This window comes from Protopterus annectens, chromosome 11.part0 (genome assembly GCF_019279795.1).
Source record: "Protopterus annectens isolate FY-2018-M chromosome 11.part0, PAN1.0, whole genome shotgun sequence".
Classification (NCBI taxonomy): domain Eukaryota; kingdom Metazoa; phylum Chordata; order Ceratodontiformes; family Protopteridae; genus Protopterus; species Protopterus annectens.
The window spans coordinates 1,159,620,887-1,159,639,253 of NC_056745.1; the positions used below are offsets into that span (position 1 = coordinate 1,159,620,887).

At 39.7% G+C, this 18,367-nt stretch overlaps 1 protein-coding gene across 4 annotated transcripts in view; it reads right to left on the bottom strand.

The window, feature by feature from the left end:
- RELN (reelin) overlaps window positions 1–18,367 on the bottom strand; it is a 3,085,913-nt gene that overhangs the window by 184,912 nt on the left and 2,882,634 nt on the right. For all 4 annotated transcript variants that reach the window (XM_044088524.1, XM_044088525.1, XM_044088522.1 and 1 more), the window contains exon 59: window positions 761–922. In XM_044088524.1, coding sequence (XP_043944459.1) covers window positions 761–922 — 162 coding nt within the window. The remainder of the gene's footprint in view (window positions 1–760; window positions 923–18,367) is intronic.

An 18,367-nucleotide genomic window follows, 5' to 3' on the forward strand; every position in this document is an offset into this window, starting at 1 on the left:
AAATATTTGGCAAAGAAGATTTGTGAGAGACAAGAAGAAAGCAGGAGGAAATGAGGATATTCCACAAACAGATGGGTAGAATGTGTGAAAAACATCTAAAACAGTCAAGCATGACCGATGAAGAAGTTAGGAGGATGACACTGAAACAAAATAAGTGGCAGCAGTTGGCCCAAGACTCGGGCTGCATGTAGAACATTGAATAAAGTGGGTTGTTGATGATGATGGTGGTGAAATGGGCCTCCTATATACTGGTTAAAATTTAGGGTACTTATCTGGAATACAACGATATAAATTTCTGACGTTCTTCCATGTCTATCGAAGCATACATACACAGGAACCTACTGGATTACCCTTGGTTTTAAAGATCTTGTGCAATCGTGCTCTAATCATACAAAGTGCTCCTTGTAATTCTAAGATCAATTCATGGAGCTTCCTATCTTCTTTTCTGCCATTGTCCCCAATGTGAGGGCAGCAACGGTCAGTAGAATATTGAGCTCACGTCAGTGACATAATAATGTTACAATGATAACTTTATTATGCTATCATATTTTCTCAACCCAACAAACATTTTTTTCTTTAATAAAGTAAGCACATTTATATTTTTCACATAGGTGTTATCAGCAAGATTGTTCATTCTGTGTCTATTTTACATTCTTGGACATTTTGAATCCACTTTATATATGTAAGTTGCATTTTGGCCAGACAGATATTGCATTCAATATTTTTTTCATTGCCACAGCTGGACGTTATTTTATCTTACCTAGATGAGATATGATCAGGCAGCTGGATGGTTATCCTTTTCCAGGAAGAGCTGTTGACAGAGCTATATATTGTAGCCTCATGAAACTGGAAGGGTGAGCAGCCGACATTATTAGAAGATGATGGAAGACATTCTGCCTGAATCAGATACCATGTCTCTGTCCTGCAAACAGAAAAGAAAATATTACTAACTTGGCATCAGTATATATATATATATATATATATATATATATATATATACATACATACATACACACATATATATTATATATATATATATATATATATATATATATATATATATATATATGTTCACACACACACACACACACACACACACACACACACACACACACACACACACACACACAAGCAGCATTCACAGCATGACTTTAAATCAGCCCCACTAGATACCTATATGTCTCACTGCTTATTCTCAAAAGATCTCGGCTACAAAACAAAAGCACTGCCCAATGGTATTTTAAAGCATGCATTCATAGTACAATTGCACATAGTAAATACTAATACAATAGATTCGCTATGCTCTGCACTCTTTTCTCAGGCTTCATTAAGTATCAACCTGTTCCCATTTGTCATATGCAATGTCACATGTTTCAGTGAAGAAAGGTGTGATTGCCAAACAGGAATAAAAATTCAACTTTTTAATAGAAAAGGCATCCTCTGGATGTATAACACATTACTTCTTCAAAATTTTAAACAAAGGACATGAAAGGAATAGAAACAGACTGTGGAAATACAACAAACATCTACAATGACATTAAAGATATATGTTGTATAAACTTAGTATATAGTATTGCTGCTAAGGCAATAAAACAATTTCAAGCAAAGTACTTTTTCACTCTTAGAGATAATTTCATACTTACAAATAATGACAGCTATATCTTAGTACACAGATTCATGAAAAGTGATGTAACACTAAAATGCATGGTGAAAGTACTTCAGAAATTTTAACAATGACACAATAAAAGTCATCCTCTTTTACTGATTATGGAAATGCATCTACAGATAGAATTCGTGTCATGTTATTGTTAAAAATATATATATATTTTTAATTTCCCCAAAGTAATCAAAAATAGCAATAATAAAAAATCCATTGTCTAACAGTTTCCAAGTTAAATCATTGCATGGAAAATTATCAAATTTATCAAAGACTGTACAAACCCTGACAGCTAAAGTCTGCACAGAGCAATTGTGTAACAGTGAACAGTCTGTTTTGCTACAGGGGATGGACTCTGACACATTATTCAGCCTTTTAAGGACCTGTATCAAGCAGGCAGCCCATAAGGAAGGAACATTACAGTACATTATGATTTTTGGACATCTGGTCTATTGCTGTTTACAAAAGTCATTTCCTTAGTGAATCAGAGGCTAAGTGCTACAGTCAGAAACCTTCATTCCTCACAGGACAGTCATTAAGGAAGAGAAGCCCAAAGGGGGGGGGGGGGTTGTCATGCACGAGATGGTGCCATACTCTTTGAAGGTACACCTTTCCTCCCTTGTGAGAGATACATATCAAGGCTCTGCACTCCTCTCTTCAAGCACTGCCTGGATAGGTGGCAGTACTTGAACTCAGGTTGCCTGATCTGAAGTAAGCAAAGAATTAACGGTCAGTGTGGGTGTCAAGGGTTAACCTCTGTCTCCATGTGTGACATATATATTTAGGATGGCAGCATGTCATACTGGTGATGTATGTGTAGTCATAGCTCACAAAAATATCCCTAGACTCATACCACAAGCATCAGGGACATACCCATACCTTTTAACTGTGTCTGATTCTACAGAATGCCCCTGAGTAGCCCTAATATTGTTGTTCCAGCTGTCTCTAATGTTTTGATTTTCCTGGTAAATTATTGAAGATTACAGTCAGTCAGTATTGCCAGACACTAGTTTCTTACTTCGTTTTGTTCATACATGTTTATCTTAAGTGGATTAATATTTAAAAACTGTCCATGGTTTGGGGTTTTGTCACTGCATTCTATTTGTCATTGCCCAGAATTCCTGAGCAAAAAAGATGAAAAGTCTTTGCTCTAGATTTCTGGACACAGACAAGAATGATAGGGGGCAAAACACACAAAATCTTGAAAAGACACTGCCGACTTGATTTTTGGTAACAAGCCAAAACTTCCACTAATTGTATTTTTAAGACAGGCTCATAAGAAAATAATGCTCAACAAAAGAGTTATCATAGGGCATGAGGAGGCATATATTACATATATTTGTAGTGCTCTAGTCATGTATTTTTAGAATGCATAATATAAATGTTTTTTTTCAGTCTTTCCAAAATAAGTTAAAAGAACCTATACTAAGAAACAAGAAAGAAAAAAAGTCAAACGGTTGTACAGTCTCTGCTATAGTGAGGAAATAATTTTGTTGACTAATTATGCATGTGAGCTAAATTCTGTACACATGGTTTTTACCTCTTAAACTAGCATGCTAAATCACACTCACAATCTGATCTTCTGCTTAATAGTGGGGAGGTAGAGAAAAGTGGAAGATCTGTTTGACTCTACTGAGAAAAAAGTGAAGAAGTGAGTAAAATCCTGCATCGGTACAGTATGAGGGACAATCAGGGGAACTTTTAAAATATTAATAGTATTAACTTGAAACACTGACATAATAAGAGAATGTGAATAAATAGGGTTCCTACTAATTAAGTGAATGCTTACAATTGCAAACAATGTTTCATCGAACGTGTTTACGCCAAATGGCAAAATGCCAAAAGCACGGAACAGCATTTTTTTTCCCTAGGGAAAACAAATCATTGGGCCGTTTTTCAGGACTGTGCCATTTTCTCCACTGCGGTGAGATCTCGTAGTTGGTATAATTAAGTAGGGGGGTGTGGGGTTTGATTTTTTTGTTACGGATCAGCGATTGCTGATCCGTGTGTTTGACATTTTGCATTTTTGGACTGTTTGGGTCGATTATATAGTGTTTGCAATTTCAAGCGTTCGCTAATATAATATAGACCCGTATTCATATACATTTTCTGAAGTAGATAGTATATAACTGTTAATTATTGTCATTATTTATTAAAAGACGGCCACAGTACATCAGGTAGTATAATGCGTTCAGAGTATAAGGCTGTCTCAGCATGTCTCTTGCCCCAGATGTCCAGACCCACCTGTCAGATCAAGAGATGATGCCTGCACAAAAACAATCTTTAACTCTCATACAGTAATCTACAAAAATATATACAAAAATTGTCACCACACCCTCACCCCTTAAACAGCCCCCAAAATATAGGGTAGAATATCACCAAAGCAATAGGAGGCCACCAATCTATCCTTAAAAATATATTTTAAAACTAAATGCAAAGGACTGATTCAAAATTGATCCATTGGAGCAATGAGGGAGATCAGGTCATAAAGGTAGGAGAAGGTGGGGTCCCCCATTTCTGCAGCAATTACATGCCTTGCATCTACTTGCAGCTGGTAACAAAACTGGCAAATCACTTAGAGTACATAGGAAGAATGCCTTGCACAACATGGGCTGCACCAGCCTCCAAGTGATGGGTCTCACATATCATGTTGCAAAGCACCCCTAATGAAATGAGAACTTTCCAAATGTAGCCTAGTGGAATGAGAGTAGTTATCACCCTGGCCAATCCTTGCCATGATAGAATGGAGTAAAAGTAGCTAAAAGCCAATCACAAAATAAGTTCAATGACTTCTGAGCTGCCCTGTGTGCTCAAAAGCCTAAAACCAAAAACTGCATCCAACTCTAATCCTTATTTGAACTTGCTGTGAGACGCAATGCAAAGCAAAAGCAACAAGTGAAAACAATCTTCCCCTTACAAACTGAAATCACCCAAAAAAAAAGACTGCTCTAAAGCAGTTGAAATGCCTCCCCACCTTAAAACACAGGCATAAAGCCGCAATTAGTGCATAGTGTAAAGTTAATGAACATTTCAAATTTAAATCAAGGGGAAAAACGCCATAAGGCATAAGTTGTCAGACCCCAAAAGTTGGAACCTAGCCAACAAGGAAGCATAAGGGCCGACAAGTATTTCTGCTCCTTATCAGAAGTCCTTATTAATCTCTAAGAGTGGCCAACACACCGCCATTTCCCCAACAAGTCTGCCTTGCTCTCAAAGGGGTCTTATCCAATTTGCCCTCTGAAAAGGCTTGAACAAAAGAAATTCAAACAATGGTGGATCCACAATCATAGAACATAGGAAATTTTTCCAGCATGAATCTTAATGAAAGAAAGACAAACCTTTGTCGCACCCATGATAAGATATTATTCTGCCACTTAATGGAAGAAGAACAAGTAATTTGAAAAATTGCTGCTTTCAAAATCAAGCCTTCCACTTAAATTTGAAGAGAAAATCCAACTTTGTCTTCTAATCAACCAAATGCTTGTTCTTCATTAGTAAAAAAGTTTCTTCCTTAATACTTTCAACACAGACCAAACTGAAGCTGTCTAATGAATGTCAAGTGACACATTGAGCAGAACTAGGTTGTTGAGACTTTAAGGATAGCCAAACAGAATATGCGTTAGGCCATTCTGAGCTCTTTGATGACAGACTGACGTCTATCTGAGTCTGAGTGTTGCCGAGAGGCCAATCTGGAGAGGCAAAAATCATCCAGATGACCCAGTGTCTGGTTTTTCGTACTGGAGGCCAAAGAAAGGCCAGAGGTGGTGGATTTAGCCTGTGAAAGGTCTTCCAACTGAAAAGACAGAAACATCCAAGAGACAGAGGTTATCTGATGAAGGTTGTGCAATAAAGAACTGTTGTGCAGAGTCAAGGAGAGTGAACAGATTTGAGTCCGAAGTTTCCCCCCACTTGGTTTGCTTCTGAAAGCTGTGAAGATCTAGTTTCTTCTGATGGGGATCCACTGTTTGTAGCTGAACATCGAGAAGATCCAGTGTCCCCTTTCAGAAAGTGTGCCTGAAGGTAAAGTGCAAATGGCAGTTCTGTGCATTTGGCAGAAACATGCCTGCTCCTTAGATAGTCTGTATTCCCCAACTGGTGTCCCATGACCACACACCTTGCCCTGTTTTGAGATAAGAGAATCAACACCTGCTGTGGAAGAACCCACTCCTTGTTTGCTTGTGTCTGCAAAAGAAAGCACCCACATTGGAAGGGTGTTGCCTGCTAGATTATGCAAACTGACTGGCTACTTAACCCTTGTGCTCCCTTGTAGATGCTGAGGTCTGGCAGGCCACTTGTCTGAGGCACTTGTCATTATAGGTTCTGGCGGGTGCAGTCCCTTCTTTAGGTCACGTTCCTCTGCCCACTTGTCTGGCGAGTCACAGAAGATCCCAAGGTATTGTTTGATTCCTGAGCCCACCACAAAAATTCTTTGTGTCCCATACATTTGTTTGACCATTGTAGCTTCCTCATGGCAGTGCTGGCACCACATTTATTCAGAATAAGATGCTTGCAGCAATGCTTGGGACTGTCACTTAGCACCCCAGCTTGAGATGCATACAAGTTTTTGAGCTTGATGTGACTTCCTCTTTAGTGCAGTTGGGGTTGAAGATAGCCATGGGAGTAATGCTGAAGTCTACCCTTTGTTTTGTCTGCTGAGGGTACTCATCTGGACAGCTGTTTTCAGTCCCAGAATACCCCAGCCATCTTAGCACTTTATCTATAACTTATTCCAGACAGGGTAGAGGTCTTCCCTTTCACATCTTAGAATCATGTAGTCGTATTTGTAAGGATGGTTGAATTCGAGCTTTCCTGAGTAAGCATCACTTTCTGTAGCCAGAACCTTTGATAATATGCTGGGCGCAGCAGATGAAGCCAAATGAGCGAGAATCAACTGATAGTAGATATTTCCAGCTCGAGCAGATACTTCCTGACTGCTAAGAGTAGGCATGAAGAGACAGCTTCCTTGGACTTCAAGTTACCATAGATAGCCAAGGGCCAGCAGAGGTAACTAATGTTATGGCGTCCTCTTAAAAGAACTTGAGATAGTTCCTGCTGAGGTGTTGAGGGTATAAATCAAAGTGGTCTCACGTGTTCAGAACTAATATAAATCAGTACAGCGGGAATCTGATCCTAGGCCCCTTTCTGATGCGTGTCTTGAACTAGAATCCTAGGAACAGGTGACTGAGAAACTTGCAAAATTGCCTCTTTTCTTCCAGCTGAGGAGCGTCTGGCACATGCCTCAGAAAACTTGGGGCATGTGTGGAAATAAATCTATTGCCTTTGGGTGGGTGATTGAAACACCATAATTTGTCTTTTGTAAGTAAAGGAGTTTCCTTTGAAAAGAGACAGTCAAATCTCCTGGAAGTAAATCTTATCCAAATCTTATTTCATCGAGCTGAAAGGAGTGAGCGAGTTTGGGCAGGTTTTACTCTGCAGACAGCTGAGGGTCACTCACCAGGGTCTACAGGCAGAAACTGGCGGCCCACCCACCCTAAAAAGAACCTTGAGCCCTCCCCCTACCAGCCCACCTACCAGACCCCTTGAGCCCTGCCGACCCTGCTAAAACCCCTTAGCAGGCCAATTTCTACTAAACTTACCTTCCGCTAGACCACTAATTTCTACTAAACTTAAAAGGCCCCTTTAGCAGGCTGATTTCTACTACACTTCTTTGGCTTTGCTTCCAAAAGCAAAAAAACAACACATCAGACTAGCTGTGTCCAAACACATCAGACTGTAGGGCATGCTCAGCGACAATTTAACATGCTCACCAGGCAAAGGATCCCTCAACAGGGCATGAAAGCTAATGAACAGAGGAGGCCTGTACAGCTCGAAAACCACATTGCAAAGATAACACCACTTGTTCAGGAACATTACCCCAAATCCAGCACACATAAACCCAAATCCTTCATAAAACTTCACCTTAGATTTCCGCCAAAGCATCCACCTTAGATTTCAATTGTGAAAGGAGATAATTGATCATTTATCTCAGATTGACTGTGTGAGAATTCATGGCTTTCTAGCCTAGAGTTGAAACTTTACTTTCTTTCCCACCTAAAGGCCTTACTCTTTCTTTCTACCTGGGAAAACAGTTTCTGAGAGCACACCTTTAGTCCGAACTAGGACTCTTAAAACAGTGCTTTGGTACTACTTAGGACTCTATACCAATCACTTATGAGCTTGGGCACCCTATAATACCTATCAGGTTTAACAGGCCAAGGAGGCACAGGGTCCACCAGGAGCAACAGGGCAAATAGCTAACCACATTCTTCACAGGACATTAAAAACAAGAATTCCCTAAACAGGGGAACAGAATCAGATTCCTCCTGGCCAAGGTAATAATCAGCTTCCCATTGGAATGCAGGGTTAATGGGCCCCCTCATGGAGAGGAAGTCTGAATGGAGAAATCATCACAAGGAGAATCAGAATAAGTGGATACTCTGCAAGAATCAAGAATAAGAAGACTAAGTCTTGACCTCTGAACACTGAAAGCCTCTAGAAAACTCTGAAAACCATTCAGCTCTATCAACACCTAGGCATGAACCTCTAATCATAGTAATCAAATCTTCTGCCATTTTAAGCACTTACTGTTTCTTAGGTAACTGCCATTGTTAGAGGCAGAGCCCGACTGAAGCTGGCCACCACTTCTCAATCAAAAGCTTGGCTGAACTTGGCCGCTCTAACTACACCGGGAAGGAAAAGAGGAAAGGAACTTTACCTGAAGCCCCCTCAGGAAGCCCCTAAGCCCTGAGAAGCACCTCCCTGTACCAGTAAAGTTTCTGCCTGAGACTCCATGGAAACTCCCTGGAACCTCCTGGGCTCCACTCTGCCTTCTAAAAACCGGCGTCCAACTGCCCTTCTAAAGAACCGACGTCCCCATGTGTGTTTTTCGGCGTTGCCTTCTTTGGCACTTCGCGGCGCCGGGTACATCCGGCGGCAGCCGGCAGTTCAGCAACGCACGCTAAAACACTAACCCTGCAACACCTCGTCCTCCTTAATATGATGCGTTTATTAAACTTAGTTAAAGGCGGCAACCAACAGGCAACCAACAACGCCGTGCCACAAGGTAAGGTATACACAAGGTATGGTGTCCCTATGGTATGTCTCCCCACAATTCACAAGAAATTCACTTTTTCTGACATCGATTTAACACAAAGAAAAAAAAAAAAGTTCATCAAAAACCAAACTTAGCCCCAACTTTGATTCTCTGACTCGGTTGAGAAATAAGAACCGCGCCAAGCACAAGAACGCCAACTGGCAAAACTGCGTAGCCGGGGGACCATCGCGCAAAAGACTGAGATATGGCGTGGGTCATGCGCGTGAGTACCCTGACGTACTGGCGTCAGTCTAATGCGCGCCTGACGGCGATCAGCTCTTGGTAGTAGATCGCCCGACTGGACGGACTACACCCAATAGTAAGGACTGCAGCAATGGGGAACGAAGAACATCTGTAATTCACCACCTTTTCATCAAAGGTCACCAGTTTAGGAGGGATTAAGAGGTACAGAGCTAAATTCTGAGTCAAAATCGATGATATCACTGAAAATCATTAACAGTTGAGAGGTATGGCATCAGGAGAAGAAGGGAGTGTATAAAAAGAAGGCAAACACTCTTACTATCTTAATAAGGTAACAGATTATTAGAGAAGCTCAGATGGCCTGTTAAAGATTATCCGAGAAGCTCAGATGGCCTGTTAAAAGCTGATTAATTAGTGAGAGGGCAAGAAAATCTCTGGATGCCTTAAAATATGGGATGAGCAAAATAATGTTCAGATGTATTTAGGATGGCTAAACAGTAGGAGGAATTATCAGGAGGTGTCTTAGAGGAGGAAAGAGGAGAGTGCAACAGTGCTAAAGCGCATTCAGAATTATTGAATGAATTACACAGTTCTGTATTGACTCTAAAGTGACAAAATGCTCATGTACAGGAAGGTAAGACAAAGAGGTACAGAGGAAGATAGGTGGAATGGAGATACATTAACTAGGGGAAGAAGGAACTGAAGGTCTTTTAAGAAGTGATAAGTCAACATTACCAGATGAACTGCATCTCAGAGTGCTCCAAGAGTTGTCAAAGTTACGTGGTGAACTCTGGCAAAACTACAGAATTACATTAGTAAATAGAATAATGCTGCAACATCAGAGGCTGGTGATTATGATTTCACTTGCATAAGAGTTGGACTAGGAAGGAGACAAGTCATTGAAGGCCTATCAATCACATTTCTGTTCTAGAAAAGGTTCTGCATGGGAGGCTGGTGGAATTCCTTAATGCCATTTATTTGGCTGATGTTCAATACCATAGTTTTACATCCGAGAGCAGAAACCTTATCAGTCCAACTTAACTCATTTCTATGACTGTGCTACAAATCAGATGGGCAAGAGGAAAGTTATGTATGTGATGCATCTGAACGTTATCAAGCCACTGACCCACTACCTCACTGGAGATTGGTAGTAAAAAAATAAATACAGGGTACAGGTTTTGCTCTTAATATGATAAAGGTTACTGGAAACTAGCTCTCCAATTTGAAGCAGAGGATAGTTGTTAGAGGGGATTTACAAGAAGAAATGTCAGTGAGCAGTGGACTGCAGCATTGTTCACTGCTGAGACCAGTGACCAGTCCAGTTTAATATGCTAGCATCAAACACTACACCGGATTTGGACATCAGTATAAACAAATATACTGATATTACAAAAAGTAAGTACATTACTTATAGATGGGATACCCAAAGAGACGTGTAAAAGGCTGTCTTGTAAGCAGATCTAGCAGCTGGGAATTAATATAAAAAAGTGCAAGGTTGTACACTTAGGTGACATTTCTTCTTAGTTTGATGATGGTGACCCCTTTTAGGATGGAAGAACAACTATTATTTTGGAGTAATAATCACTCCAAAGATGTGCCAGGTTGTGAAATGAGAACAATCAGTAGTAAAGACCAAGAGGGTACTGACATCATGGTTCCAAAAGAGTACTGACATCATGCTTCCAAGGGGTTCTGACATCATACTTCCAAGGGGGTACTGACATCATCCTTCCACTACACATGGCACTAGTAAAGCCACATGCAGAGTGCTGCGTATGTCTTGTAAGAACCACACAGATAAATGGAAGTTAGGCTGGTATAAAGTGCTCAACGAAAAGTTATTAAGATGGTGAAGAGAATGGAGGAACTTGAGGTATGAAGAGATACCTGGGAAACTGGGCATGAGAGAAGAGAATAGAACAACAAACTATACGTACAGTGGATATAAAAAGTGTACACACCCCTGTTAAAATGCCAGTTTTTTTATATAAAAATGAGACCACAATAAATCATTTCAAAACTTTTCCCACCTTTAATGTGACATAACCTGTACAATTCAATTTGAAAACAAAAAAACATCTGTTAGGGGAAAAATATAAAAAATAAAAAACATACAATAAGCTGGTTGCATAAGTGTGCACACCCTTAAACTAATACTTTGTTGAAGCATCATTTGATTTAATTACAGCATTTAGTTTTCTTGGGTACACACCTGCCATCAATTAAAGAACTCTGATGAACCCCAAATAAAGTTCAGCTGTCCTAGTAGGATTTTTCTGACATTTACTCAGTTGCTTGCTACAGCAAAAACCATGGTTCGCAGAGAGCTTACAAAGCATTGTACATTAAATTGTTTCAGAACATGTAGAACCGCAGCGTTGAAGAGACAGGACAGGATAGATATGCAGTTATGGGAGGTAGCTGGTAGGACACAGTTAAAGATAGACTTGGGGAAATATTACTTCACACAGATAGTGGTAGGGCAGTGGACAGATGTGCAGTGTAAGTTATTAGGTGCTGTCAGATATGCTTGTTACAGATCAAGGAATGTGTGAGAAGAAGGGACGGAAAGAGAAAGAAGTGCAGGGGCTCGCTGCAACACGTGGCTAGACTCAACTAGGGTTACCACCTGTCCCACTTTGCAAGGGACAGTCCCTCTTTGGGCAGTTGTGTAATGCAAAAAAATCTAAAAAATAGCAAATGTTTTCAGATTTTTAGGACAAAAATATTTCCTATATTTTATGTAATAGTTGCATAAAACAGTTATTCTGTATTTGAAACACCTAAATATTATAAGAAATAGAATAAGCAGCTAAAATGTAACAAGAATAAGCTTTTATTTAGGCAAAAAAGTGAAGATCTGTCCTTTGTACTGGCCGTATGTTTTGCCTTGCAAAATCTGACATTTGTATCAAAAATGCCCCACTTTGGACATTTGAAAAGGTGGCAACCCTAGACTCAAATGACTATGTTTATTTCTCCGTTTCATATATTTATATGTAGCCTAGAAAACCTTTTGCACATTACTCACTATTTACTTTTGTGGTTTATTTTAGATAAATCAAGAATCTTTTTGTCCTTTTTGATAGATTAACTGCCACACATCTTTTCAAACACCTCTGTAGCTGAACTTATCTTCTTAGCTGAAGTCAATTTTAATTGTCTCTTCTTGTTCCCTGTGCAGGCTGCATATGGAATCAGGTTCCTTAACTTCTGACAACTCAGAACCAAGCCTCTCTGAGTGTCTTCTCTTATGTAACAATTGCCTTATAAACTGCCTTACCACATCTTGTACTGCAGTACTGGCCAAAGCACCACAGCATCTGTAACAAAGATGTATTTAGTAACCACTGCAAAATATTCTGAATCAAAAACATCACTTCTCACTTCATGTCTCAAACTACACCCTTAACCCAATGTCTGCAGTGAGTAACCATGAGGACATGGATTGAGGCATAGTAACCACGAGGACATGGATTCAGGCATAGTAACCAGGAGGACATGGAATGCGGCACAGTAACCATGAGACATGGATTGAGGCATAGCAACCAGGAGGACATGGAGTGAGGCATAGTAACCAGGAGGACATGGACTGAGGCATAGTAACCAGGAGGACATGGACTGAGGCATAGTAACCAGGAGGACATGGATTGAGGCATAGTAACCATGAGACATGGATTGAGGCATAGTAACCATGAGGACATGGACTGAGGCATAGTAACCACTGGGACATGGATTGAGGCATAGTAACCAGTAGGACATAGACTGAGGCATAGTAACCACGAGGACATGGATTGAGGCATAGTAACCACGAGGACATGGACTGAGGCATAGTAACCACGAGGACATGGATTGAGGCATAGTAACCAGGAGGACATGGATTGAGGCATAGTAACCAGGAGGACATGGACTGAAGCATAGTAACCATGAGACATGGACTGAGGCATAGTAACCAGGAGGACTTGAACTGAGGTATAGTAACTATGTGGACATGGATTGAAGCATAGTAACCAGGAGGACATGGCTTGAGGCATAGTAACCACGAGGACATGGACTGAGGCATAGTAACTATGAGGACATGGATTGAGGCATAGTAACCACGAGGATATGGATTGAGGCATAGTAACCAGGAGGACTTGGACTGAGGCATAGTAACCAGGAGGACATGGACTGAGGCATAGTAACCATGAGACATGGACTGAGGCATAGTAACCACAAGGACATGGATTGAGGCATAGTAACCATGAGGACATAGATTGAGGCATAGTAACCAGGAGGACATGAATTGAGGCATAGTAACCAGGAGGACATGGACTGAGGCATAGTAACCATGAGGACATAGATTGAGGCATAGTAACCAGGAGGACATGAATTGAGGCATAGTAACCAGGAGGACATGGATTGAGGCATAGTAACCAGGAGGACATGGACTGAGGCATAGTAGGACATGGATTGAGGCACAGTAACTATGAGACATAGATTGAGGCATAGTAACCAGGGTGACTTGGACTGATGCATAGTATCCACGAGGACATGGATTGAGGCAAAGTAACCACGAGGACATGGATTGAGGCATAGTAACCGCGAGGACATGGATTGAGGCATAGCAACCACATGGACATGGATTGAGGCATTGTAACCAGGAGGACATGGACTGAGGCATAGTAACTATGAGGACATGGATTGAGGCATAATAACCACAAGGACATGGACTGAGGCATAGTAACCAGGAGGACATGGATTGAGGCATAGTAACCATGAGACATGGATTGAGGCATAGTAACCAGGAGGAGATGGACTGAAGCATAGTAACCAGGAGGACATGGATTGAGGCATAGTAACCATGAGACAAGAATAGAGGCATAGTAACCAGGAGGACATGGACTGAGGCATAGTAACCCGGAGGACATGGATTGAGGCATAGTAACCATGAGGACATGGACTGAGGCATAGTTACTGCTGATTCATCTTGGTTTCTCACTGGCTAGTCTTTGTGTGACATGGCACATTCTCAGATTATTATTTTTTTCACTGTACATAATCATGCTCCCTCCATAAGTTACAGGTACAAATAATCTTATGACCATGTAATCATACATAATACTTCTAAACTGAGCAAAACCTCAATCTAGCCTTTTCAGAATGCAGCACAATGAATCACATTTCCTGTAGGACTTCTGCATCTGCCCAAATTACAAGCGTGTCTTCACTTCAAGAGCATTCTTTAGAATAACAAGATGTAAAAGGAAAATATTTGGAAGGGTATTCATTTGTCTTTTAATTCACAAGACGATTCAATTTACTCTATTTTTTTAATTACAGACACACCACAGTTGTACATATACTTACCACCTCTTCCTTCCTCATCCTAATAGTTTTGATTTCTCAGTTTTTGTGTACCAAGAAGAAATTCTAATCCTCATTTGAAGTATTTCTTCCAAACAAGCTCTAAAGGTTACAGCCTAGCTTCTTCAATCACTTAGCTCTACCCACACACCTACTTTCCGCTATCAATGTATCAATCCCAGCTGGTAAACTTCTCCTTCAATCTCGCTGCAGCTTGGGAAGTTGTCCAGTGCTCTTTTTCTTTACGCATTATTATCAATCAGTCTTTGGAAAATTCTAGACTACCATTTCATTTCTCTTGCAAAGACAGAACAGAAAATTACCCACTCACTGACTTCATTACTTTTCTTTCCAATCTGCTGTCTCTCATCTGGGCTGATTTGATTAATTTAATTAATATCTGTTAACTAGTTTAAACCCACTTTATGCGTCTGTTTGATGGTGTAACCTGGGAGCTCTTGTTAACTTAAATGAACCAGTCAGCCACAGAATATGGAAATAAAGCTTGTAAGAATCTAATGCAGGTCCACAGAATTCATACCTTATATAAGATCACTAACTGTGGCCTTTCTGCGGTGTACTGCTGGCACAGCTTAACCACCTCGTTCTTCGGACAGGTAATAGTCATGCAGTCTCACTCTGTCTCTCTCAAATCAACACAGCTGCTGTTTACAAGATAAGAATTTCCTAATACCATCACCACAATCCATATAAAGGCATTGAGTGAGTTCATTTCCTGTAAATAAGACTATGAAAATGTCTGGAAGGAAATTCAGTACAACTGGGATGACTTAATACTCACAGAACAAGGGTACAACACTAGTTTTTAATTTCACAAACTATCAAAACCACTACATGTTGTAAATAATGCCAATAAGTATATCAGTCATATTTTCTCTTTAATAAAATCATTTAGATATTCACTGTTAGACCTCCTCTGTCATACTGTAGACATACTTACATTGTGGTATTCAACTCCTATCCTCTTATATGCTTTACTTAACTTTGTATCGCATTGCAAATTACTGCGTAATTATATGCATTATGTAACATACTACATTTACAACCTTAGGCTTACTATTCTTTTGACCCTGGGATGAACTTGAAAATGTTTCATTTAGATCAGCTTCAGTAGCTGAACAGGTAATTCACTTACCTTTGATGCTGGAAGATCAGAAGACTATGAGTTCTGTTCTCACAACAGCTGCTTAAAATTATAGAGGTAGCACAGGGCTGCAAAGGAAGCATGCTGGGCCAGTAACAGAGACTGACAGATTAAAAACATCCTCTGCTATGCTAGAATATGGTGGCTCAGTGGTAAGAACTCTTCATCAACGTTACAAGGTCTGGAGTATAATCTTGACCTCTGGTCACTGTCTGTGTGATGTCGACATGTTCTAATACAGTATATATGGGTTTTCTGTGGGTACTTTAGTTTCCTTGGTGCTTTATGGTCAGAATTTAAAGAAATCAGTGCCTCAGCAATTTGCATATATACCTCTTATTATCGAAGAACAGAAGGTTGTGGGTTTTAGATAAAGTTCAGTTTATCCGGCAGTTACTCAGAGGACTATGGGTATCAGCTAATTACAAGTTGCTTCCTGCAGTGCAGAATTTGAATCCCTCAACCTCCATCTGTGTGACATGATCAAGCCACTTAATCAAACAGTGCTCCTGGGAAATTAGGCTAGGCTCCTGGGCTGGAAGCTTAACAAATATATATATAAATCTACTCCAGTAGGTAAATAAATACATACTTTTGACTGGCAGTAGAGCTCTGTGGAGTACAGATGAACCTAATTATGTAACAAATGTATTCCATAGACCCACCTTATAAACAGTTTACAGGGCAGGTAGCAAAAGAGGAATTATAAACAGCTGCACTGAAACACAAAAGATGAATAAGAAAAAGTCATAAGATAATCTGAAATGTGTTCAATAGATGAAGATGAGGTAAAAAGTAACTAAGCTATTATTTAACAAGTGAATTTTTATGTATCAAAAGGGAAAAGGTTAAAAAGCTTGAAGCGTTTACTTTAATGAGAGACTAAGCTTCTGTAAGTATTAGGCACGAGCGATATGCTTAAACTTGTTTTTGACTATTACAGATTAATTGCAACCTCAAATAATTATGAAATTAGTATGCATAACAGCATGTCTACTTTAAACACTTTAAATATTTCATTAAAAGCATTATTCATACACAAGGACTACAGAACCAGAGTGGCATTACATAAAAAATGGATAGCACGCTGGATAAATACAAACTTGACAGCCTCATCGCTGTATTCCAAGACCTTCAGAAAGAATAAGTCAATATTTCATGATTATGCAAAGTGTAATGGTTTCTGTGAGAGTTCAAATGAGGATATTCATAAAGAGTAATGAAGTTAATTTTCTGATGCAAAGTAATTTGTAAACGTTTATTGAAATATAAGATAATAAAATAAGTGAAGTCCTTCTAAACATGATTATGAGCTCCATTAAGGTACTCTGCCATTAAATTATCATCATACGTGGGTTTCTCTGAACTGATGGCAGTCTTGGAAATGCCCAGTGACAGCCACCCAAATGACCAGATTAGTAAGAACTCGAAGGACAACTGCTACAAGCTGAACAGCAAGGGTAGGTGTTGATAACTGGCATCTCACAACAGTATCTGATCTTTGAACAAGTGACTAATAAAAATACACAAATACAACACAGTATGGAATGCATCTATACTTGCAATGTGTACTGATGCTGTTGCAATGATGAGGAATTATTAGCTGCCCTTAGAAGTGCAACAATTATTTAGATCAGGTTCAGAAAGTCAATTGAATATGGCTTCTGTCTTCATTTCAACAGAATTCTAGTAGGAAAGTGGAAATCTAGAGGCTTCAGTCTTACATTCCTGCTGACAGCTTAGTGGATCAGGGAAAACTGGAGGGTTGAACAGCCCCCCCCTCCTCCCCAAAAAAAAAATAAAAACAGCATTTTGAGGCTCTGCTTATCAGTTATCTATGGTATGACTTGAGGGGACTTCTAAAAGCACTAAAAATTAAGAAAATCAGTTTGATTTACAACATGCCGATTAAAACATTCCCTTATAAGGCCCCCACTCCAATAGCTAAACTAACTTGAGATGTCTTAATAATTCTCACACTTCTAATGTTACACAGATTCATAAAACATAACACTGATCCACAAGATATACCAGTTCTGAAAAGACCTCTGACATAACCGAAGATATAACTAAAAACAGATATATTAGTATAAATGTCAGACTATGCTGTCCTCTGCATTGGTCTATTGAACCTTGTCTAATTTTTAAATTGTCAAAACTTACATGGTCAAGACCATATGATCGACAATTTAAATTGTCAAAAAGCAACTAAAGAAAAGAAACCATGTTGCACAGAGATCGTGGTGCAGTGGGGTTGGAGTAGGTGCCCTTTTCCCCACTGTAGTGTGATCTTGGAGTTGGTATACATAATTAGCATGGGGTGAAATAGGAGCTTGCTCCCTGCAAACATGCTATTTGTTTTCCATAGTTGTTTTCTGCTATTTTAAATTGACATCATATTGTCTTGATTATGTGAATTTCGACAATTTAAAAAGTCAACAAAGTGAAATAGATGCCCTCTGCATGTGTAACCACCTTGCTCAAATGAAGAATCAGAATCAGAAAAATATAAGACCTAGGGGATAATTATTGATAGCTCATAAACAATGGACAGCTTAAAAAGGGACCAGGTTCTGCAGACTATAAAGCATGAAACCGATTATTCATTGCAGATCTAGGGTGGTTTGCTGGACACTGTCTCAAAGTGTGGATCAAACAACATTATAAGTACCACAAGCATGGCTTCATTTTTGTCTCTGTCACGCAGAGATTTTTGCAAAAAAGTAGAACTTTAAATGAATGACTATCGCTGTGATGAACTGTTATCTCTTAAAGCAGGTAAGCCTAGATATGTTCTTATTTTCTTACTCTCCTTTCTCCTTCTTATTTACCCCTCCATTATTTCTCATCTTTCTGATACCGCCTTCTCTTGTTCATTGTCTCTGTACAGTGCAAGAACATTCAA